This window comes from Neoarius graeffei, chromosome 26 (assembly GCF_027579695.1).
Source record: "Neoarius graeffei isolate fNeoGra1 chromosome 26, fNeoGra1.pri, whole genome shotgun sequence".
In the NCBI taxonomy this organism is placed as follows: Eukaryota; Metazoa; Chordata; class Actinopteri; order Siluriformes; family Ariidae; genus Neoarius; species Neoarius graeffei.
In genome coordinates, this window is record NC_083594.1 from 37,979,789 (window position 1) to 38,004,768 (window position 24,980).

A 24,980-nucleotide genomic window follows, 5' to 3' on the forward strand; every position below is an offset into this window, starting at 1 on the left:
TGTTTGATATATAATTTTGAAGCTAAAAGATTTCTCTGTCTAGTCATGTTGTCATAAAATATATTGTATTTTATGCCAAAAAAATACATCCAATGGTGGAATGGCACTTTAAAATAAGTTGCTGTATTACTATAACTGCAATGGTTTAGAATGTTTCTGATGCAATTACTGTAATATATGTGTAACTAAGATACACTGAAAAGTAAGGCAGCTGCATATTATAAAGTTTACATTTTTGCACTTTATTAAATGGGCTAGATTAAGATTAAAATATTTCAAGGAAAAGAAAACTTAATTCATACATTTAAGTTTGCAGAAAGATTATGTACTTATAAACACGTTCATGAATGATAATAGACTCGGTCAAACTTTTGTGATTTAAAATCAGTCGGCTTCGTCCGTCTGGTGGGGGACAACATCGGCAGCCAATGAGATCGCTTATAATGAATCGGAAACTTCCGGGATGTCTGATGTTTTCTTTCGATGTTTTTATTGGACGGTTTGAACACGTGATATTGACACAGCCAACAGATTAGTTTGTTTACATCATACCACGCAGACATATTACTTTGACAGAATCAACACAAACATTGGGGAAAAAAGGCCGCTTGTTTAACACAAATATCAGTCAATATGTAAATGGATCTGTTATTTGCTCTCCATGGGTAGAGCGGGGGGGTGGCTTTGGGGGCTTAAGCCCCGAATGTTTCTTCCAAAGCCCCGGATCCTTTAAGTTGTTAAAAAATACTGGGCTGCCAACTCTCACGCAATGAGCGTGAGACACACGCATTTGACTGTCTTCACACGCTCACACGCCATACCTCCGATTTCTCACGCTAGAAAAAATCTAGTTTATCTGTCTGATCTCGGCTACCCATTGCGTTGTGCCAACCACTTGCGATCGATCAATTACGCCTTATGCACGGCTAAACAGGCAGAGAGGCGTTCCCTTCTGTACACACTCCCCTATGGCAGGTGGCGCATCTAATGATGCTGCACTCGCCGGAAATTGGATAATTGCCTACCGTCAATTTAAAGGAAGAGGAGAGAGAAGAAGGTATCCGAGTTGAAGACGGGTGTCTCAGACAGGTTTGTACATATGCACGCCAATGTGTGGCATTACTGGCGTAATTATGAACTTATATAAAATTTCTGAATCGTTTTAGCCTGTGTGTGTTGTGGGAATATTTAATGCCATATCGAGAGCTGTGTACTAGGCATGCTAAATCATTATCGGCCTACTGCCGTGCCACAGCCTCTATCTTCCCCAACAAGCAGCACGGGAGAGCACCTCCTTAGCACACGTTTATTAAGCGCATTTTTAGTTTGTTTACTGCATGTTATCATACTTTATGACTTTATTTGAAGCCATACTGGAAATGTTGTAAAATAAAGCAAGGAAGAGATAATATATTACAAATGCAAGAAGAGCCATTAGCCACCATACCTATTGTTTATTTACAGGGTATTTATTTTTAATTATTTATGATGTATGTAATTGCTCAGTTAAAGTAAATAAAGCATGGTCACCTGTAATATCAAAGAGCTTGAACTTTGTTGTGAATAATTAAAAAAAAAAAGACAGAACAATATACTGAGGAGACAGGGTTTCAAAGAGGGCAAGACAGGTAGAGAATATTTGTCAGATAACAGGCCCTGACGAATGCTCTATTACTAATAAGAAACATAAGAAATAAATTAATAAGAAATATATTAATATAGCTTATTTAAGTATGACCAACATTTTTAAGCCCAACTTTGTGTGCACATTCCCACCTATGGCCAAGGTTCAGCTTTTGTGTTTCAATACTGTTCAAACTTAATCATTTTGTTTCTTGTAGCACATGCACATTTTGCTTACTGTTTAAGCATTTTATTTGTTCTTTTGCTGTTGATATTTTTCCCCATGCCAATCTTCTGCTGAACCCAGTGGTGGGGAAAGCCCTTAAATGCATAATGAATAGTCAGTGAGGGACAATCTTATTTTTGCAACAGTTATTAAAAACTTAACGTTTAGCCTAGTTTCAATTCAGAAGGTGTTTAGGCTTAGCTGATGAAATATTTTCAAACATGAACTTGCCTTTAAATCTGAAACACAGGTCTATAGGGCTACAGGAACATTGGCGGTCATCTGTAGTTTTCTAGTGTGGGGGCTTTTAAGCCAAAACTTGGTGCTTTTGTTGGCCACAAGCTGAAGGCCTGGCAAGTCAGGAGTCAGGGTGTGTAAGAATGTAGGTATGGCACAGCAGGCCACTCCAAAAATCCACCAGAATGCAGGAACATCTACTAAATCCAAAATCCCCCCCCCCCCCCCCCCCCCCCCCCCCGTCCATCTCCAGCTGGACGACCCACAGACAAAACACCAGAATGCAGGGGGACAAGTGAATATCAAACTGAATACAAAATTCCCACTTACTGCGTGGTGTGTGGAAAAATTTTGCCGTCGACACCCCCCCCCAAAAAAAAAAAAAAGAAATCTCACTCCAAGGAATTTTGAAAAGTTGGCAGCCCTGAAAAATATGACAACCCTGACGTCACACTCGCTCTAAATTACATTACAACTCATTAATGGGCAAATAGCCTACAACAAATTCCGCATTTCCCTAATTTTCAAAATGTTGCTATCTTAATGCACCGCAACAAGAAATTTCATCAACCGATACATTGTAGGCTACTTCACTGATCAGAATCTACAGCATTTCAGCCTTGAAGTTCGACCAGTCAGAATCAGAGTTCGGTGATCTGTGGCGTCGCCATAGTTTCGTAAATAAACTAACAAAAAGAAGAGCGACTCACCATGGCAAGCAAAAAGCAGTCGACACTTTTGGGTTTTTTTAAAAAGAAAACCAAAAGGTAAGAATAGTTTTACTACTTGTGCTTGCAAACTGAAATAATAGGCTAGTTCTGTTATGCTGCACAGAAAGTCCGACGCCACAGTTCGCTGAACTGACTTTGGTCTGACTGTGATTCATAACTTCAAAGTGAATGGGACGTTCGTCAGCATTGTAAAGAGCTGTGTTGTGTTTAACACTTAAACGCTAAGAGATTATTTTGGCTCAGGCCATTTATGGACGTCAAGTGTTCTGCCAAATTTAAAAGTCTCAATTTTGCCATTGATGTTTACAGAAGTCAGGAGTTAAGTGATTATTATTTCTTTCCATTAAATCGTATTGTCTTGTTCAGAATGTGCAGCTGAGAATGGAGTGTATGAATCAGAAGGGATTTACGATTTGCCATGTCTAGCAGGTCACCCCAAAATGCACTAGAACGTAGGAAATTGCATCTAAAAAATCCAAAATTTTCTGGGGGAGGCCCCCCAGACCCCCCACTGGGCTAAGCCCCGGATGTTCACGTTCTTTGGCTCCGCCTCTGTTGCTCTCCTATGTATCTCGTTACTTGTGGGTAGGAAATTTAACGTATCGGTATAAATCTAAGTGTATCGGATTTTAACTAAAGCGACTAAGCGTATCGGCAGGCAGAGCAAGCGTATCGGGCCCGACACACTAAAACGCTTTGGGGAAAACCATGCTTTTAATCACTGAAGACCTTTCTAGAAGTGATTTATACTTTTTATTTACCATTTTCTAAAAACACTGTCTGTGCTCTCTTATTCTTTTTCATCAGTGAGCTATATTTTTATTAATAGGGAAATTAGTTGGCTTGCAAGAGTAGTCTAAGCTATATTGTGGATGGTGATCTAGCCTGGAAAAAAAAAATTGTGGTATAATTTCTTTTGCCAGATCGCCCACTCCTAGTTGTGGGTGGAAAAATTAAGTCTGTGGAGAACCATGTGTAAAGGTGCGAAATAAGACTCAGGAGACAGGTGGAATTTTATCAGAGTTCCAGGCTCGCGTTTATTTGCACTGCACTTCTTGGCGCACCTTCAGAAACAAAAAACTACCTGAAAAGGGACCGTCACTAGCTCATGGCATTCTCCTTGTTCATGCTCTGCTCTGTGTGTGTGTGTGTGTGTGTGTGTGTGTGTGTGTGTGTGTGTGTGTGTGTGTGTGTGAGAGAGACTCTACTAGCTAAGCTCGTTCTCTCTCATTACGATAGTGAAAGCACAAAGACGCACACAAACAGCAATCAGACACAGAGTCATCAGGTACTACCTACCGATTAAACCCACCCCCTCTGTGTCTACAGCTGATGCTCAACCACGCCCTCAGTGCCACAGTCCGTTAAAGCCAAACAAGAACAACCGCTGTTTGCCAATCACGGCAAGTGCCCTGATGTGCCCCCAACCCCATGTGTTGATGTAAATAAAACTTTAGAACAAAAATTGATCCATTTTATCCATGGACGTATACATTTGCACCGAAACTGGGTATCTGCTTGTGATGTTTCCCTTGGTAACACAGAGCCATCAAATAAAGGCTTCTAAGTCTTAAAAAAAAAACACCAAGCACCACTGCATGTGTGATCTCTCTGTATACAGGTAGTCGTCGACTTACGACTGCGTTTGGTTACGACTGACCGGTCGTAAACCGATCTGGTCGTAAGTCGGCCTATGTTAAATGAACGTAAGTATATTGTGATGTGTAATGATATTGTAATCATCTGAAAGTCTTATTTTATCAACATTTTCTTATTTCATTACCTTGGCTCATTATTTGGTTTAAGTCAAACACTGCATACTACACTGCGTACAGTACAATTCGTTTAATATGTGCAAAACAATAAAATACGAAATACAAGTGTGAAAAATAGAAAACATTTTAGTTTGAAACATACCAAAATACAAACGTAAAACATAGCAAACTACAAAGTTTAGTGACCGCTGGCATCACTGGTGCTTGGCTGTGGGTCATCTACGTCATCATCAGCTGTTGCAGCACTCGGGCTGGCGGGAGCATTTGTTCGTTTCATAAACCAGGAGCTGGGGCGGAAACTGTATGACGGAGTGCGCGAGGGAGCGCGAGAGACTGCGCATGTGCCTGGAGCTGGGGCGGAAACTGTCGTACGCTCAGCTGGGAAACACTTGCCAGTCATAACCAGATGGTTGTAAAGTTGATCGGTTGTAAGTCGCATAGGTCGTAAATCGACGACTACCTGTGTGTGTGTGTGTGTGTGTGTGTGTGTGTGTGTGTGTGTGTTCACTGCTTCAAATGGGTTAAATTCTTCAGACGGCTTCTAATTCTAAAAATCTCATCAGAAATTTTCTGTAACCATGTGATTTTTACTGGCAACAAAATACGTGAATCAACAGATTTCACTTTTATGAAGTTTAAATCTCACTTGGCTAGATAATGCAATATGCAGTATTGACACTGTTACTAGTAAACATTGCTTGTTGTCGTAGCAACGCGATTCATGCTGTTTAAAAAGATTTGTTTTTATTCGCTGAGAAAAGCTAACAAGACGATGTCATAAAAATACAAGGAAAAAATTTGATTTTGGGGGGGCACCCCCCTGAGTAGCTAGTGACAGCATTTATAGGCCGCAAACAGCCTCCTGGCAGGGTAAGAGTCTGCTGACTGTTTACGTGTGTGTGTGTGTGTGTGTGTGTGTGTGTGTGTGTGTGTTCGATTGTTCACTGCTTCAGTGACTGGGCTTATTTTTAAAGCCAAAAGCTTGACCCTCAGGCATCTTTAGGGTTGTTTACAACAGTTTTTAGAAGCGTTGTATCCACTAGCTCTCCACCTCGGTAAGTCATGTGGTGGGTAAGTGACGTCACAATTTCAGATTCTCTCTTGTAATTTGTACTTGGAGCATGATATTTGAACCTCAGAGAGAGTCAGATGTTAGCACCCAGGGACATTTTGTTTTTCTTTTAAAATAAAATCTGTACATAGTATACAGGTACAAGTAGGAACAAGTGAGCACTCGAACATGTTTTGTATGGATATTATATGTCAGTATAAGGGCCATTCTCAGAAAAAGTGACGAGTAACAGTAAAGAGATTTTAAAAAATTTTGTATACGCTAACTTTAGTTAATCCCTGTAGATATATTTCATAGACAAAAAAAGCATATTTCATGAATTCACAAAGCAAGAGATATATCATTATGAAAAAATAATGCCCACTTGTCATCTTTACTGTAACCAGTAATGTCTTTATCATTTCCCTGTAGACACAACACTGGGTAACGGTAAAGACATCTCATGGCATTTTTGGATCACCGAGTGCAGAAAAAAAGATAATCAAATTATGCATTTATTATCTCACATGCAGCATTATCTTTATCCTTTGGGAGTAATGGCGAAGACTGTTCATTTCCCTGGCATCTTGAAATTTCATGTTTACCCGATCAGTATCCTGGATTCCAACATTCATGCACCAGTGCCTTTAAATTTATTTATTTATTTTTAAATTTTCCCCCAAAATGCTGAGTTACAGCATGATTTTACTGTTTGGGTAACGGTAAAGAATGTGAAAATTGTTTGGACTACCTTCAGGTCTTTTTGTGTGTGGTGGTTTTTTCTTTTTTTGAGAAGCAGTTGGTGGTGGAAATTTTGTTGGGTCCTGGCAACCTTGTGCACGAGCTCTCCTGACCATAGAGCAAATGTTTAATTGGCCATGTTTTAATTATGTTGCTTTCGGATGCACAGCTTTTGTTTCATTATATGCTATTGATTATGAGTTGATTGGATCAAACAAAAACTGTCAAGATTAAGTTTCAATTATTGTACTTTCATAAAGTTTGAGGTTTTACTTGATTGAAAAGGGAAACATAAGGCACATATTCAGAAAATCCTCATTTGTGTTGTTTTGACTATTATATTGAGATATCATGGTATGGTGGTGTATGGAATTATAATTTTGTGCATGATTACACCCCCTCCTAATAGCGTGGTTTCTTCTGTCTGTGATTAAGAAAGAAGTAGTATTGATCCCCACTCTATCTTCCCCACTCATTTTGCATGAAATATAAGACTCAGGGATCGCATTAACGCAGAAGTTGTGCATTTTCACACACACACAAAAAAAGCATGTTCGGAATTTTAAAGCATCCTGGGATGCAGGGCTCCTACTTGAAGAATTTCTCCTGATTGCCTTGGCACACCTGTTAGATTATGTTGTTTAACAAACAAAGCAAACGTGAACAGTACGAAAAGGTCACAACATTGTGGTCACTTTCATGTGACGTCATCACAACTGCAGATTTGTTTACCCGGCCATATTGCCTGGTGAGCTTTGTGTTTGCCCAAGTGTATGCAAATGATTATAAGCCAAATTCAGTCAACAGATAAACTTGTAGAAGTTACATCTAAAAGAACAATACCAGAGACCTGTATTGCTTTTGGATGTAATAACAGATGTGGAGATGAGCCTGTGTAGCCGGCAGAGTTGACTGGTTTGGGTGGGGGGGCTTTTATTTTGACAATGCCCATTAGCGGGATCTATAAAGTCTTGTGTCCTGTGGCAAAGATTGTTTTGGTCTTATTTGGCATCTGCCACCAACAAAGGTCAGCACCTGCTCTCTTGTAGAGTTTGGAATGAGCATTGGTATTTTTCTTTAAGTTTACCAGAGGAGAGGAGTGTAGCAATTAGCTCTGGGCAATTTGCGTGGCACTTTTAAACTTACAGTGATACTGACACGAACAGGTCTCCTCAGTGTCATTTTAACACAAACTTTCAATTTTCAATGTAATCACAAGGTGTGCAGATGAAAAACTCAACAAAATAAAACATTTAAACTTCCCTCCATGAAGCGATGCCTGGAATTCCCTTCCCTTCTGCTGAGAATGGCCCAAACCAGGAATGACGTAGATCGGTGCACCCCTGCCTGGAAGGCGTCCCGATAGAACGTTTTCATGACGGAACGTGTCTTGTATGATGGGGATGAAGAGGGGGTTAGAGAGGAGGAGATGGAGAATGTAGGGTTATGGGGGGGAAGCATCATAAATAAATAAATTTGTGGGTAAATTATATGGATCTGTGATGCCTGCATGTTTCAGCTTTTGGATGTAACATGATCTGCTGGTATAAAATACATTTTTAATAATTTCAGAGAGATTATACTGACTGCACTCATCTCAATTCTCATTATTAATTGTCGCAACTGTTTCCGAAACACATTAAGAAGGCAAGAAATTGCACTGATTAACTTTTGACGAGGCACAGCTGTTAATTGAAAAGCATTCCAGGTGACCATGCCTCATGAAGCTGGTTAATGCTGTGTTCACACTTATACCGATACGAAAGTGGTATAACTGTATCGATACAAAGTATACCAGTACAGTTTAGTGCATCTGTCCACACTAGCGAGAAATGTTTGCGGTTTTCTTTCACGGTAGTTGAAATGCGCGTGCGCGAAATGTTTCCGTGGTTACCGAGTAACTTCCTTCCGAGAATATATGGCATCCGTTATTTCGAGATCTCGAGAAAACAAAACAATTATTTCATGATCTCAGCTGGATCACTGTATCTCCGTCGGTAGAGACGAAGCCGGGCCAGTCTTCTGTGGCGGTGCCGCGGACTAATTTTGAAATTATCCCTTATTAAAAGACTTGATGCAATCTCTCCCTGTGTCAACCCCTGATCAAAATATTGCCTTATTAGGTGAGCGATTATTCCAGACATTCTAATGACCAAAGTTGTGTCTATACAGAATGAGAAATAGCCCCAAAGTCAGCATATCACAAGTCTCTTGGCGTACCTGAATGAAACATTTCTCAACTGTTTACTCGAGATCATGAAATAATTTTGTTTTCTTGAGATCTTGAAATAACGGTTTTGTTTTCTCGAGATCTCGAATTAGTTGTGGTGTTTTCTCGAGATCCTGAATTAATTATGTCGTTATCTCGGGATAACAAGGTGAATAAAAAAAAAAAGGATTATACGAAGGGCCTCTCTCGGCTTCTGTATGGATGAAACAATGTGTGTGTGCTTTTTGTTGTCAATGTACAGTTTGTATTTTTGGTGGTCATTTATTCAGTCAAATCGTATAAAACGCGCGAGGCAGTTGAGAAAGAAACAAAGAAAACGAATCTCCGTTCTTCACTATTTTATTCAGCGAAGACATCGATTGAGGTGTGTGACTTTGCGCATGCGCATTATATTTGTATCGATACAGAGCCACTTCATCTGTCCACACTACGCGAAGCGCTACAGTACCGATACTGTACCGGTACAAAACCCATACATTTGTGGGTTTCGTACCGCTTTAGTTATACCGCTACAGTACCGGTATAGTTGCTAGTGTGGACAGGTGTTGCGGTACGAAAGTAGTTTCGTAGTACAAAATCCCTAGTGTGGACAGGGTATATGATGATCCCAGTAGTGTGCAAAGTGTCCTCAAGGTGAACGGTGGCTACTTTGAAAAATCTAAAATTGTGAAACGCTATTTTTTTTTTTTTAAACCAGAAAATCCCATATACATCCCATCTGTTCTTTCATAGTTTTGATGTCTTCAGTATTGTTCTACAGTGTAGAAACGAGTCAAAATACAGAAAAACCTATGAATGAGTAGGTGTGTCCAAACTTTTGACTGGCGCTGTATTTATAAATACATAGCCACAGGAATATGAACCAAGCCAAAAAGCAAGGAGGTGTGTCTACTTGCTGTCAGTTATGTTGTATGTCAGTTTGGAACATCCCCCTTCTTGCACCAGTTAGCTGTTTTAGCTTGGCCATGTGGTTTGGGAACATGGCTTTGTAGAGAACACTGTATTGACTACTTTCATATTACTTTTAATGCTTTGCACCTTGGGGGTAACCAAAATATAAACAAACTAAAACAACATGGCATCACACACTGACAATCTTTCGAATTTAAATCTCCCTAAAACCTTCAAAGAAGTGTAAAAACTAACCAAATCAAAGCTTAAAGAAATCGACAAAGCCTTTTGAATGAATGAATGAATGAACCCTTTATTGTCACTGTTACCAGTGACATTGGCCATCAACCTGTCCTTACAGAGGGGGAACAGGACAGGAAGACAGGGATAAAAGAAAAGAAACACAGTAGTAACATGAGGAAAGATGAGGAAAAAAAGAACACCCCCACACTATGCTAATGTCAGGAGTACAGTGTGGGAGCATTTAAAAACCTCCGCACAAGCACACAATAACACAAACAACACCACAAGTACACTTTAAACACGGGACTTGAGGGGGGTAATCAGGGGTGGGGGGAGGGGAGGAGGTAATCCAGCGCAAGCAAGCAGCCGTCCGCTCCTGCAGCCATGAAGGCGCTGGTCATGCACCCGCTTGTCACACTGGGGGTAAAAATGGCGACCGCGGAAAGTTAGAGGAGGAATGCGAGAGTGTCTCCCGGCAGTGACCTTCAGGGGGAAATGTTGTCTCAGCAACGGCCTGAGCCAAGGCCGGTGCTGTCTCAGGGCGCCGAATGTCGATAAGATATGAATTGTTTGGTCTTTCCAGATGCAGTCTTTGCACGTCCACACCGCTCGTCCATTCTGTCCATTCTATTCAAATTGATCTCCGAAAAACGTATTCCTTGCAAAGCTGAAAGCTGCTCCGATATAACAACCATTTTGTGGTTAAAGTTCTGAATGTCCACAGTCCGAGTGCCAACAGCTTTGCCCACCACTCCAATCATATCGGGCAGCTTTGTGGGGCTTTGAACAGCTGTCACCGTTGTCTGATTTCCTCGATATACCAGGGCAATGCCTAATCCAATCAGCAAAAGTCCTGTAATCATGGTTCCGAATAGGTAGATATCTTCAATGTCCTCCACAGAAAGAATCGCCAGGCACACGACCCGCCACTGCTCCCACGCGTCCATCATGTAACCAGCCGCAAACGTTCCGGCAGGACAGACGGGTTCCCCCGAACCCAAACTTCTCGTTGAGAAAACTGTGTCAATTTCGTTAGGAGACCCGTTTATCAATTCCATGCTTTTTTTTAGTTTAGAAAGTAATGCAGGGAGTGTCTCTTCAAAAAGTACAGCAGACGAGACAAGACACAGAAGCACAAGCAGGGAAAAAAGGAGGGAGAGGGAGAGCAGAAAATGCGACCGCCTTCCGTGGAAGCACGGAGAGGAAAAAAAAATTTTTGTGTGGACTTCGAGAAATCATTCGGTAAAAAAGCGCTTGTAAAGATCATACTGAACGCTTTGAACATCTCTACTTCGGGTGATGGTGAGTCAGCAGCCTTCTTCGTCTATCAACACGGGTGTTCCAACAATTACTTGCCTGCAGAAATTTTAAAAGATTGGCAGAAGAGCTGAGAAAGATCGACACCAATCATAGAAGAATCCACAGTGAAATCATTTTTGCTGGTTATGGCGAGAAAGCTGTAGGAAAATATAAAACGCTACGTGCATGGGGACACAAGCATGGAATTCACTCAGTCAAGTAAGTACTGTAAACAGAGCGGAACTGTCAAATATATTTTTTAAGTTTAAGCTGATTTTGATTTCCTTCACTCTGATTTTCCTGGAGCTCATACGCTACCAGATTACGACAATCTTTGGACCGTTAGAGGAAGCTGTTAGGGCTACCGGGTCAAATACTACGCTTGATCTCCCTATGTAAACACTAAAAGAGGAAGTGCATGTAAACTTACTTACACTGCATCGTTTGCACTTTGTTTTGGGAGTTGACCCTTTAATAAAATGGTCCTTTTCAGACCTTTGTCCTTGTTTTTTGGTTTTTGCACTTTTTATGACTAAACACAAAGACAGAAGGGTTGTAGGCTTTGTGATGTGGATCATCAGACTTTACTTCCGCCACTGAAGTGTGCAGAACACAGTCGTGTGTTGTCTATCAGTGTAAAATTTTGACGGCAAACTCTGTTTAACCATACTATTCGACGCTTAGCCTCTTTAGGTATTCTGTTAAACTTTAAATCAGGAAAAGTCGTTTTACCCCCATGTGAATTCAAAGAAATGACTGAGGTTATCTGACTTGGTAAAGAAATGTAGTGCTTGGTTACCCCCAAGGCGCAAAGCATTATGGGTATGCGAAAGTAGTCAATGGAGAGGCTTAGTCATTTGAATTGGGAATTTTAACCGTTTCACCGCTGCATAACTTCATACAGTGGAGTTTCTAGTTTACAATGAGACGGATTTAAAACTGATTTAGAGAGTGTGACATTCAGCTTATGTCATGAAGGCAACACAACAACTTTGGACCATGTCTGAAATTACAAGGTGACCTGGAACCCCAGAATCTCTGTGTTAGGGGTGCATCGATTAATCAACTGCGTTGACTAAAATTAGTTGCCAACTAATTTAATCATCGATTAGTTGGTGATGTCATCACATGTCTTTTTCGTGCTAACTAGGAATGCTTTGACATTACTGCTTATTGGAGAGAAGCTAACAAAAGCACGATGGCAGCTTCAAAAACAAAAGCCTCCAAAGTATGGGAGTATTTCACACTAAAAATTGTGAATTGCACAATTTTTAAAGCTGACCTTAGTTGGCATGGGAGCACATCCTTTATGTTGGAGCATGTGAAAAGGAAGCGGGTAGGCTCACGTGAAGATTCATCTCGGTTAGTTAGCTAATGTTAAACGCTGTCTTACTTCATGCTCTGAGCTGTAACATTTATTTGAAATGCAGATCCTCTTGAATTGTTAATGGAGTTGGAACAACTTGTTCTTCACAACGAAGCTGTTCACAGTCCAAATAACGTTTAAAATTTTCACCGTTGCATTGTCGTCACAATGTCATGGTGATGTTTATGGCTGGAGATAGTGTTGCTGCTGACTGCACAAGTTTGCAGATGTCAGAATTTGATATTTTTGAGCTAAATTGCAAAGAACATTCTACACCTGTTTATACGTGTGGCCAATATGAAGAATTTATGGGTTTATTTGATCTCATCAGAACCTGGCTTTTGGGGGGGGAAAGTGACCGCTCAAATAACTAACCTCTCCATTTATCGTGAAACTGGACAGATAGAGGGGAAACATTTTAAATAATATTGGCTGGCTTTTTTCGTGGTATATCAGATAGATATATTCCATTCAGCTAGCATGATACTGAACTCGTCGAAGACGAGTTCAGTATCATGCTAGCTGAATGGAATATATCTGATATACCACGAAAAAAAGCCAGCCAATATTATTATACTACATACATATACACTCTCTCTTCATATCAGCATTATTGAAGGCCAGTGCTAGCTTACCTGCAAGTTGGCGCTGTTAGCGTAGCAGTGAAGTCACCTTCCAGCTGCTGTAGCGTTCATCAGTAGCACAGGCTAATGACTGAGAAAGTAAGATTTCTGTCCCAAGACTGTTCTTCCACACACACTCACCACAGTAAGAAGGTTTTGGGTTCGAGCCCAGTGGCCACCGAGGGCCTTTTCTGTGGAGTTTGCGTGTTCTCCCTGTGTCTGCGTGGGTTTCCTCCGGGTGCTCCGGTTCAAAGACATGCAGCTAGATTAACATGGGGCAGCCATGGCCTGAGGTTGGGCTGAAGTACCCTTGAGCAAGGCACCTAAGCCCCAACTGCTCCCCAGGCACTGTAGCATAGCTGCCCACTGCTCTGGGTATGTGCGTGTGCTCATTGCTCACTTGTGTGTGCATGTGTGTGTTTTCACTGCTTCAGATGGGTTAAATGCAGAGGAGGAGTCTCACTGTGTGCTTAAATCAGTGCTTGAGTGCAGTGTTTTAGTCGAGTCACTAAACCCAGAGTCCAGTCTCGAATCCCCAGTGTTCAAGTCCAAGTCATTAAAGAAAATTTTGAGTCGAATCCGAGAACTAGGGCTGTGCGATATGGGAAAAAATGAATATCCCGATACATTTTCTCCATTTCACGATATACGATATGTATCTCGATATATTTAAATCTCCTCTAAAGGACCCCATGAAATCTAACTTTTACTCTTTACTGCTTTCACTACAATCCCTGCAGATTAAATAACATTCTTGGTTAACTTTACAGGTGGTTTTCAACAACATTTTAATTTTTCATGTTAGTGATTAATCACAACTGAATTGAAATAAGACTATTTTTATTCAACAAAGATGTCGCACAAACTGCAAAAACAATCTTGAAAATTGCAACAAAGGGGCAATACAGTACAGAGCTGCTCAGAGCTCAAATCAATAAAGTGCAAGCTCAACACTGAGAGAGACATTTAGCCTAAATAAGAAAAGTGCTCATTCATTAAATTATTTAAAAAAATAGATCTCCAAGCTGACTACTGAGAACCACTGGAACATTCACAATAGAGAGAGAGAGAGATCTGCAAAACATAATTTTTCTCTTTGCACACTTTTGAACTGAATGTTTTCTGGCTCTACCTCTCAGATGTGTATAATTCTGGCTGCTGCCTTTCGTGATGACAGTTTTTTTTTTTTTTTTGAACACTTTACAAACTGGCATTTGCTGTTCCACGTCCTCCTCGCGATATCCAAAAAACTGCCAGATGACTGACCCCTTACTAGCAGGGCTTTGAACCGGTTCAAGGAACGAAAAAGAAAACCGGGAACTTTTTCTATTTCACATGGAACAGAAACGAAACCAGAAACTTTATTATTTTTTATGTTCCGGAACAGAAACGCGTATTAAAAATAATGGTAACCGGTTAATACCGGTTTTTATTTCGTTCCTCAAAGTTTCCGTAGCCTACAAATAAAGTCATTCTTCTCCTGCGCAAGTTTCTATGACCCGCTGGGGTTCACTTCCTGTGTGACGTTCGCTGACTGAATGGAGAGAGCGGGAGGGTGGACTATCACGTCTCCACATCTTAAATAAGAGGTAAATATTGCAGTCTATCGTTATTCAAAAACGTCAATTTCAAACACGATATCAATATATTTGTCCACGTTAATGAGAGGCTCGCGAACATTAAATGACGTTAACTTCAGGCCTATCAATGCATAGGGCCTGACTAGCCTTTGGTAACACACTAAACAAATTATCTTTCATTTTTGGCACTTTTTCTGTTTGTGTAGATGGGAAGACATACTGAGAATCCAAATCGCCAACATTTGAAATAATTGTTTTGAATTATTTCTTGTCTTATTTAATGAAGGTTGTAATAGAATTAGCCTACATTTGGCTTAAGCTGGATGAGACAGAGACATAATTTTATAGCCATTTGTTAAACAGCTGACAGGGAACGTAATTAACCGTTCAGGGAACGAAATTTTTTTTGTTCTAACCGGTTTGGGAACGTCTATTTAATGGTGGAACCCAAAACCGGAAACGTTAAAATTCCGTTTCTGTTCGGAACGAACCAATAGGAAAAAAAATTCTGGTTCAAAGCCCTGCTTACTAGTTCTTTTAGGAACCAATTCGTCCGCTTCCATTTTTAATTTGTCGCTGAAATTGACACAGCTTACACGGTAGCCTGTGCAAAATCAGCGATTGCACGAACTGAGTCAGCGCTGTAAACCGGAACTAGGAAATCTTCCTGCCGGCAGTGTTGCCAGATACTGCTGACGTTTTCCAGCCCAAAATATGTTCAAAACCCGCCAAAAAACACTTAAAACCGCCCAATCTGGCAACACAACCGAAACTAGAAAATCTTCCCGGAAGTTCCTTTCAGCACCGAGATGTCGCCCGGGATTGGTTGGCGAGTGCGTGACGTTATTGTTTTCTTTACCCTTAGGCAGCCTCTCGCGTTACTGCCTGAGGGACAGGGAGAAAACCACCAGGAAAGGTTTTAAACAAACACGAAACGAACGCAAGTTGGAAGATGACCATAAAATACTCGATAGTTACGATATAATAATTTTATATATCGCACACAGAATTTTCGGCGATATATCGAGTATATTCGATATATCGCACAGCCCTACCGAGAACAAGACTCTAACCACACCATTTGACGGTGCCTGTTGCTGCCTTTATGTGAAACCGTCTCTGCTACTGTGTTGGACTAACGTTAAAGCTTGTTCGTCGCTCAGCAAGCCCGCTATCAACAGGGCAAATAACATGAGAGAAGGTTAACACTCGCTAGTTCACTGGTCAGAGTACTACGAGCCTGCTTGAGTGTACGTGTGACATATAAAGACTTATTGTTATTTTATTTCTGCTACTTTGCTGATCTTTGAGTTTTAACTTCAGGAAAAATGGACAGTGGAATTCTTATTTATGTTTTGTATCAGCAGGAAAGTTCATTAAAAGATTGAATTTTTGAATGAAGTATTCATTTTTATTGTCTTCATTGTTAGCACATGCATAAACCAACCTCAAGCTAAATTAAAAAGCTGATTGCTAAATAAGAGTTATTTGGTAATTGGGCGATGAATAATCAATTATTTGTTTCAAGAATCAATAGATTAATTGACGGTCAAAATAGTCGTTTGTTGCAGTCCTACTCCTTAAGCTTGTGGGCCTGCTGTGTAGCTTAGTGATGAACAAAGTCACCATTGTTCTGACGTATTTCAAATGGTGTGGTGTTTACAAATTGTTCATCTATCTTCATGATCCTGTAAATATAAGGGTAAAGGTACAGAGATGATCTTGTGCCATTTTATTAAGTTGGCTATGATTAACATATAAAGCAAATTTATTATTATTATTCTACATAGTTTGTGTAGGATAGTTACCCATGTTGAATCTGGGTTATAGTTGGCCCATTCAACATTTCATCAACCCAAGCAGCATTCTTACACATTTATAAAGAACCCAGTGACCTCCTGGAATCTGACTGTTCTGTGGTTCTGCTGGGGCCAGGATGAAGACTCCCAGCTTATTTGCCTGCAGAGTGCTGATGGCCATGTTCAGCCTACTCGAGGCAGGAGACAGCGGGCTTTTCTCTGACTTTTGCTGAGCAAGCAAAGATAATTGGAGCCAGATGACTGTCCTCCTAAAACAAAACCCATCTGGGGTTCTCTTTAGATAAATGCAGCGACTGTAATTGAAAGCATTGTGGCTGTCGTCTTTGATCCAAATAGAGCACAAGTTTCAAGGCATTTGGTGTTGATATGTAATTAGTTGTGTGTAGTTTGTTGATCATGCAGCTATTAGCCTCTCCTGTAATGAGAGATGTGTTGAGTTGGGGAGCACTTCCTGTTATGGACAAAGTATGTATGGCCAGGCTAAATTAGGTGTTCTAGACAAAAGGATGTGAATCGTCACCTGTTAATATCCTTTTTGCTTTCCTGTCTCTCAACAGGGCCCCATGGTTCTGCTGTGGATTTCTTAAACCTTTTCTCCATCCAAATCCCCTTATTTTTTCGAACCACCCAGTGTAGTGGCATTGTTCCCTACAGGATCATGTCTGCAGCACAGACTCAGAATGACAATGAGCAGCATTGGAGCTGCCTGGAATCTCTGGGTCTGAGTCCCAGAGAGCTGGTTCTGGCTGAGGCTTTGCAGATGGAGTACGATGCGCTGTCTCGCCTTAAACAGGACAAAGATCCTGCTAGAAGGGGAGAGTCTGAGAGTGCCAAGACCATGCCATCCAGGAATACACAATCTAGACATATTCCCAGCCCACCTGGGACAAACTTGCGCCAAGGGTTATCAGGGTCCGATCCGATTCTCAACCTCATCCAACCTGGAGTTTCCAGCCCATCGAGATCAAATGTGGATCCTCATGGCTACAACAAGGAGCCCCTCTATATACTGGAAAATCCTGGAAAGAATGATTATGAGAGGTTGACTGAAGGGCTTTCAAAGGGGTTGCCACCTCCAGATGAACCTCCTCCAGCAATTCCACCAAGGAATCCAATACCTCAACCAGACTCGTTCCACCTCTGCAGGGGTTCAGCTCCCAGAGATGTGAACCTGTTTAGCCCTGAGGTGGACCAACCCAAGCTTCCCTCTAGAGAAACCATGAACTATGACAACCTGAACGACTCCCTTATGCGGCTCAGTGGTGGTAGGCAGTCACCTAGGCATCAAAAAGTTAATGGCGACCAAACTGGGAAGCCTGTGGCTCGCAGCAAGACACTACCCCCTCAGGTGCCACCTCGCACCTACTTGCCTGGGCAAAAGAGTGTCAGAAACAACCGTAGGGTGTCAGCTGATCCGGTACGTACTACAAAGAAGTAATGTTTCTGCCAACAGTGTCAGGTTTGGTATATCATTTCAATATTCACATGATAGATTATAAATCAGATTTACTGGGTGAACTGTTTTGCTAGGCAAGAAAGAGTTAATTGTTTAATAATGTCATTTTAATAATTATAAACACAGGATTTGTAACTTCTTAGACTAATGATTAAAAAAAGATTATTTATGTAGGGAGTTACGATGCTGTGTAAAATGTAAATAAAAACAATGTGGTGATTTTGCAAATTATGGAAACCCTGTATTTCATTGAAAATAGTACAAAGTCAAGATATCAAATGTTGAAACTGAAATCTTATTGTTTTTTGAAAAAAATATGCTCGTTTTCAATTTGATACCAGTAACATGTTTCAAAAACCATTGGGACAGGGGCAGCAAAAGCCTGGAAAAGATATGTTTAAAAGCAAAAAAACCCTAATTTGGTTAAGAGAGGCTTTGCACCGTCACGTGACCCCATAGCAACGGTCATTAGGGCTCCATGACTGGGGACACGCTTGTAGTGCTTCCTTTAGCCAAGTTAGTTGTTATTGGTCGATATGGGAAGGTTTTGCTGCATTTTTGGATGTGCAAATCATTTTGAATGAAACAAAGACATCAGATTTTTTTTAATTTACCAAAAGTAATTCATCATCGGGGGGGAAAAACCTAGAGATTTCGAAACATAAAAGGGGAAAAATGGGGGGGGGGGGACATTCAGCGGACTCTGTGTCGAATGGAGGGGTCAAAGCCCCTCTGGTATGCTCACTTCATTTCCACGAAGGTAAGAATAAAAAAATATATATATCCAGTGAAGTGAACATGAGCAACAACGCAGCGGCTCTTCAAAGTCGCTTTCACCAAGGTGCATTTACATTCACGGATCCTTCAGAGCGTGTTGCGTGCATGCTTGGGACCCAGTCATTATGAGAAACACCTGATACTGATTTGAGCGCAATCAGCACGTTCTGTAAGGACACAGAGGCTTTGTGAAGTGTTATCACTGTCACGTTTGTTTCTAGACATGTTTATGACTCTGCTTTTGGTTTTGCTTGTTTTGTTTTTGTAAATATAACGCCTGCTAATAAACACTCTTCCTACACTTAGACCCATCTACCGTCACATACCTGACAATACTTCACAAAGTCTTTGTGAAAACAGCGTGCTGATTGCGCTCAAATCAGTATCAGGTGTTTCCCATAATGACTGGGTCCCAAGCGCGTGCACAACATGCTCCGAAGGACCCCTGAACGTAAATGCACCTCGTTGAAAGCGGCTCTGCAGAGCCACTGTGCTGTTACTTGTGTTCACTTCGCTGGATAAGAATAAGCACTGCGCTGCAGTTGTGAAATTATCTTCTTTTAATTCTTACCTTCATGGAAATGAAGTGAACATACCATCTCCTCTTTGTTTGAGACTGAGTCCTGCTGAATTTTTTTTTTTTCCTTCTACGTTTAGAAATCTCTAGTTTTTTCCCGTTGATGATGAATTACTTTTGGTAAATTAAAAAAATCTGATGTCTTTGTTTTGTTCAAAATGATTTGCATGTCAAAAATCGCAGCAAAACCTTCCCATACCCATCAGTAACAACTAACTCGGCTGAATGAAGCACTACAAGTATGCCCCCTGTCATGGCGCCTTAGTTACCGTTGCTATGGGGTCACATGACTGTGCAAAGCCTCTATTGGCAACAGGTCAGTAATATGACTGGGTCTAAAAAGAGCACCCCAGGGAGGCTGAGCCTCTCCGAAGTAAAGATGGGGAGGGGTTTACCACTGTGTGAAAGACTGTGAGAATTGGGACTGAGTTTGAACTTCTTGTCATGCAGGTGTCACTTCGTTCCAGGCTCAATGGTTTTGGCTATGAGCTCTTCCAGGTTTCTGAGGAGCGTGACGAGGAGGTGGCTGCCTTCTGTCATATGCTCGATGTGTGAGTTCTCCTCTATGCTTCCTTTCTTCTCCAGAAACATTGTGTTTAATCAGAAGCCTATACTTGCAAAAGAATAAAAGAAAGCAAAATGTCACCATTCGAAATAACATACTACTGTGTCAAATTCTCATAACCTATGGTTATGTAACTTTTTTTTTTTTTTTTACATGATCGGTAGTTCAGTGACATGCAGATTTGGCTGTTGCCGCAGGCAATGGCTGATTCCCATAGAAACTAGAAACGCATGTTTGCTAGCCAGTGCTTCTTGCTAAAGAGTATAAACCGCAGGTTACACACTACTTAGTACATTTGGTTTTGGCGGTAGCCCATAACCGTGTGCTCAAAAACAAATGCAAAATTAAACAAAATAAACCAGTTCATTTAAGTTGACTTTGAAGGCAGTGAAACCCAAGCTGTGATACTTTGCTTGGAACAACAAACTTAATTGCCATTTCATAAAACTGCCTTTTTATGAGTTACAGTATGATAAATTTAAAAAGCATACCAAAGACTAAATTGTAACTAGATATACCACATTTGTAGTTATATTTAAAAAAGAAAATGGTATTGTGAGATGGGGCGGCATGGTGGTGTAGTGGTTAGCACTGTCGCCTCACAGCAAGAAGGTCCGGGTTCGAGCCCAGTGGCCGACGAGGGCCTTTTTGTGTGGAGTTTGCATGTTCTCCCCGTGTCTGCATGGGTTTCCTTCGGGTGCTCCGGTTTCACCCACAGTTCAAAGACATGCAGGTTAGGTTAACTGGTGACTCTAAATTGACCGTAGGTGTGAATGTGAGTGTGAATGGTTGTCTGTGTCTATGTGTCAGCCCTGTGATGACCTGGCAACTTGTCCATGGTGTAGCCCGCCTCTCACCCATAGTCAGCTGGGATAGGCTCCAGCTTGCCTCCGGCTAGAGATAATGAGATGAGATAATTGTCGGTAGACACCGACATTTAGATCAGTGATCTAAAAAAAAAAAAATCTTTTGATTTGACACAGTGGGCATCCCCATTTAACGATCATATTAGCATTATCCAGTATGATGTGCTCTGAGTGCAGTGTTGGTGTGTGCAGGTTGCGCTCGGCTTACCCATGCACAGACCGCTCTAAAAATGCGGGGATTGTGTGGAGCCGATGTGTGGCGCAGGAGGAACTGCAGCAGGGACTCGGGGTCAGCATAAAGGTCACCGTCATTGGTGAACATATCCGTGAGCCACTCATCTTCACCTGTGACGGTAAGAGTTTTCTGATATTCAGCACGTTTCTATGTGAGCGATGCTTGTTTGGCAATTATTCGATCAGTGCATTTACATGCAGTTTAAAAAGTATCGAGTCGGTCAATAATTTAATTTATTTTTGACAAATTTGTTGGGCTTTGCTATAATTACTGAAGCCATATATATATAATTTGCATGGAATAAAACACAATGGAGTGTGCTGTTATAGGAATTGGTTTAGTCTTCCTATAACCACAGCTCTGATAGTAGTTCCAGCTGTAAATCAAATAACAGCTTTATGTCGGTGTTCTGGTTCCAATACATTATCATTCCAGTAACAGCTACGAGGCATGTAACAATTCACCATTCGGTTCAGTTTATGATATTGGGTTCATGATTAAATTTTCCCCACGATATTTTTACTGCTATAAGTTTATATTTAAAAAAAAAAAACTTTTGTTTCATTTTCTTAATAACAAACAGTAACTATGTATTCACATTTGCAGTGGTTGGAGTAAAATATAATAGCCTATTACCTAAAATATTCCTTTTTATTAACAGTGAAAAAGTAAATAACAAGTAGGCCTTTTCTTAATAAACTTTTTATGAACATACTACGGTACATGCATTTGCTTCTCTTTACTTTGTGCAGTTTATAAAGGGAGAGCTCTGATTTCTTATGAAATCTATTTGTACAGTTAATCACTCAACAGCTCTTTCCCATTTTAGTGTGTCTGTGTGTGTTTTTGACAGCGTTAGACCTGTGCTACTTCCGCCTACGGTGAAGTCAAGTCATGTATTCCCATGTGCCCACTGCTGTCTATACAACGCAGTTACAGCTAGGGAAAACTAAGATTACACAGACTGATGGCAATCAGTATTGTAGCCGAGTCATTAAACCTCGAGTCCGAATCCAGTCCCGAATGTTCAAGTCCGAGTCATTTAAAGAAAATTGAGTCGAGTCCACGATTGATCCGAGTTGAATCTGAGAACAAGACTCCAACGGCAGCATTTGACGGTGGCTGTTGAGACCTTTATGTGAAACCGTCTTTGCTACTGTGTTGGACGAACGTTACTGCTTGACTGCCCCATTTTATTTAATAGGCTACAGATAAAAAGCTTGTTCATCGCTCAGCAAGCCCCACCCACTATCAACAGGGCAAATAACATGAGAGAGGGTTAACGCTTGCTAGTTCATCGGTCAGCAAGCAAGCCCCGAGCAATGAACATAGCATGTCACTTCCTTTTCTGGGTGGAGTCTTACCAAATGGTGATTAAAGTTCGAGGTTGTCCCCGTCGTCTCCTCGATAGTTCTTCTCTTAGCAGTGCATTTTCCCCACTGCATGAGGAGTCTCTATAAGCAAAGTGGACAATCTTTGGGGCGTTTTCTCCAGGCATTTTAGCGCCAATAACGTTAGTTTGTTCCTGAACATGACGTATGAACAGGTGAATGTGCATTCTCTTGCATGAAATTAGTATAAAAATTAATGCAGATATAAATATCTTGTGCCAAATTATTATGGCATGTTGCAAAAAATAAAGAAGAAAATCCAAGTCCTCGTCTCCAATTTACGAGTCCGAATGCAATTAATGCTCAAGTCCAAATCAAGTCACGAGTCCTTAAAGTTGGTGCACGAGTCAGACTTGAGTGCTACAAGCCTGATGGCAATCATGATTCATTTTTTGTTGAATTGACTTGAATCGTCAATTTTTATTTTGATTAATCGCTGCATGACATATTGTTACATGCCTAACAGGTCCCACAACAACTTGTATGGTGAACACACCACATAAATGGATAATGGTGAAGTTTTCTGAAAGGATTTTTTTAAGCATTTCTGTAAGGAGTCTCCACTGTCAGCACTTAGTAACAGGTCTTTACACATCCAACGTGTTTTGTCTTTACGATTATTTTTTTTTCCGATAATATATTTTTTTGAACAACTACCCCATAAATGAACACACTCACATCAAAAATTAATGTTTGTGTGTGGGGGGAAAAAGATGTGTGTTTTTTTTTTTTTTTTTTTTTTCAGCAGGTTTGAGTTTTCTAATATTTTGTCCACAAAAGAAACGCTTTCAGCCAATCAGGGTGCAGGTTGTGGAAACATCACACTGCTGCAGGCATGGTGGTATCTCTCCTTCTCATTTTTGTTGCTGTTTAACAAGAGCAACAAAAATTATAGACTTTAAAGACGATGCCTGGGAGGGAAAACATAGGAGAGAAGCTCGTCAATGGAAATGGTGGCTGTACAGTCCATGGTCTGTAGCTTACCTTGTGATGTGGTGAAGCCAGCTATCAGTCTTAGCAATTCCTGAACCAAATAGTGAAACTGGTTAGGGTGCAGCCAAAATTTTCTTTTTTCCCCCTGTTTTTTGTAAAAGAATAAGCACCAGTTCATCACCACTTATCCACATCTCATCTCATCACACGATTAATTTTGTGGAATGCTCGCATATTCATGTAATCGGTGACTTTTTTTTTTTTGCACTTTTGCATTGTTTATTCGCATCACGCTGTACAGTGGTGTTTGAAAGTTTGTGAACCCTTTAGAATTTTCTATATTTCTGCATAAATGTGACCTAAAACAACATCAGATTTTCACACAAGTCCTAAAAGTAGATAAAGAGAACCCAGTTAATCAAATGAGACAAAAATATTATACTTGGTCATTTATTGATTGAGGAAAATGATCCAATATTACATATCTGTGATTGGCAAAAGTATGTGAACCTCTAGGATTAGCAGTTAATTTGAAGGTGAAATTAGAGTCAGGTGTTTTCAATCAATGGGATGACAATCAGGTGTGAGTGGGCACCCTGTTTTATTTAAAGAACAGGGATCTATCAAAGTCTGATCTTCACAACACGTTTGTGGAAGTGTATCATGGCACGAACAAAGGAGATTTCTGAGGACCTCAGAAAAAGCGTTGTTGATGCTCATCAGGCTGGAAAAGGTTACAAAACCATCTCTAAAGAGTTTGGACTCCACCAATCCACAGTCAGACAGATTGTGTACAAATGGAGGAAATTCAAGACCATTGTTACCCTCCCCAGGAGTGGTCGACCAACAAAGATCACTCCAAGAGCAAGGCGTGAACAGTCAGCGAGATCACAAAGGACCCCCTAGGGTAACTTCTAAGCAACTGAAGGCCTCTCTCACAGTGGCTAATGTTAAAGGGCATATCACGGGTAAATTCAGGAGCAAGGTCAATGTAATTCTCCTATTTTATATTAAACTTGGGTCAAATATCTGTAACATTCTGCATTTTCTGCAATTTTTTTACCTTGCGCAATACCAGAAAAATTCAGTTGAAATCCAGCCATTTGAGGCGAATTGGTCCGTCTCTGAAAAAACTTTGCATTTGAATTTCCTGGGAAACGTTGATTTTCGTGACGTCATCTGCGGGATGCCTCCCTCTGAATCCTACATCAGTGCTGGTTTGTTTATGAGAAAACGACCTGGTGGTTTTCTGCAAATTTCTTCAACGTTATCACGTAATTATTAAAATGGTTAACAGATGTATCATAGGAGGGTGTAGCAACACCAATCATGATGGGATTAGTACTCATCGTTTTCCAAAAGACCGGACAATGAGAGAGAAATGGGAGCACTTCGTCTACACAGGCTGTGCACTGAAACTGCGCAAGCTCGCGCAGCCTGCTGGCGCTTCCGCAGTTAACGTCATGAATCTGGCTCCAGACTCTCGGAGGAAACCCTTGGGATTTTTCCAGACATGTCTTATTTTATTTTTTTCTGCTGTAGACAGATGGCCTTGTGCAAAATTACCCTTCTGGATGAGTGTGTAAAGGGACATACTTTCATATTAAAAAAAAAAAAAAAAAAATTGGTCCAGAATATGCCCTTTAATGTTCATGAGGTCACCATCAGGAGAACACTGAACAACAATGGTGTGCATGACAGGGTTGCAAGGAGAAAGCCACTGCTCTCCAAAAAGAACATTGCT

The 24,980-nt window shown here is 40.8% G+C and overlaps 1 protein-coding gene across 2 annotated transcripts in view; it reads left to right on the forward strand.

Moving 5' to 3' along the window:
* pik3c2b (phosphatidylinositol-4-phosphate 3-kinase, catalytic subunit type 2 beta) overlaps nt 1-24,980 on the forward strand; it is a 143,217-nt gene that overhangs the window by 14,792 nt on the left and 103,445 nt on the right. Inside the window, exons 2-4 of one of the 2 annotated variants that reach the window (XM_060910318.1) lie at nt 16,994-17,853; nt 19,697-19,797; nt 20,870-21,030. In XM_060910318.1, the coding sequence (XP_060766301.1) occupies nt 17,095-17,853; nt 19,697-19,797; nt 20,870-21,030 (1,021 nt within the window). In that variant the 5' untranslated portion in view covers nt 16,994-17,094. The remainder of the gene's footprint in view (nt 1-16,993; nt 17,854-19,696; nt 19,798-20,869; nt 21,031-24,980) is intronic. The other variant, XM_060910319.1, reaches the window with a different exon arrangement.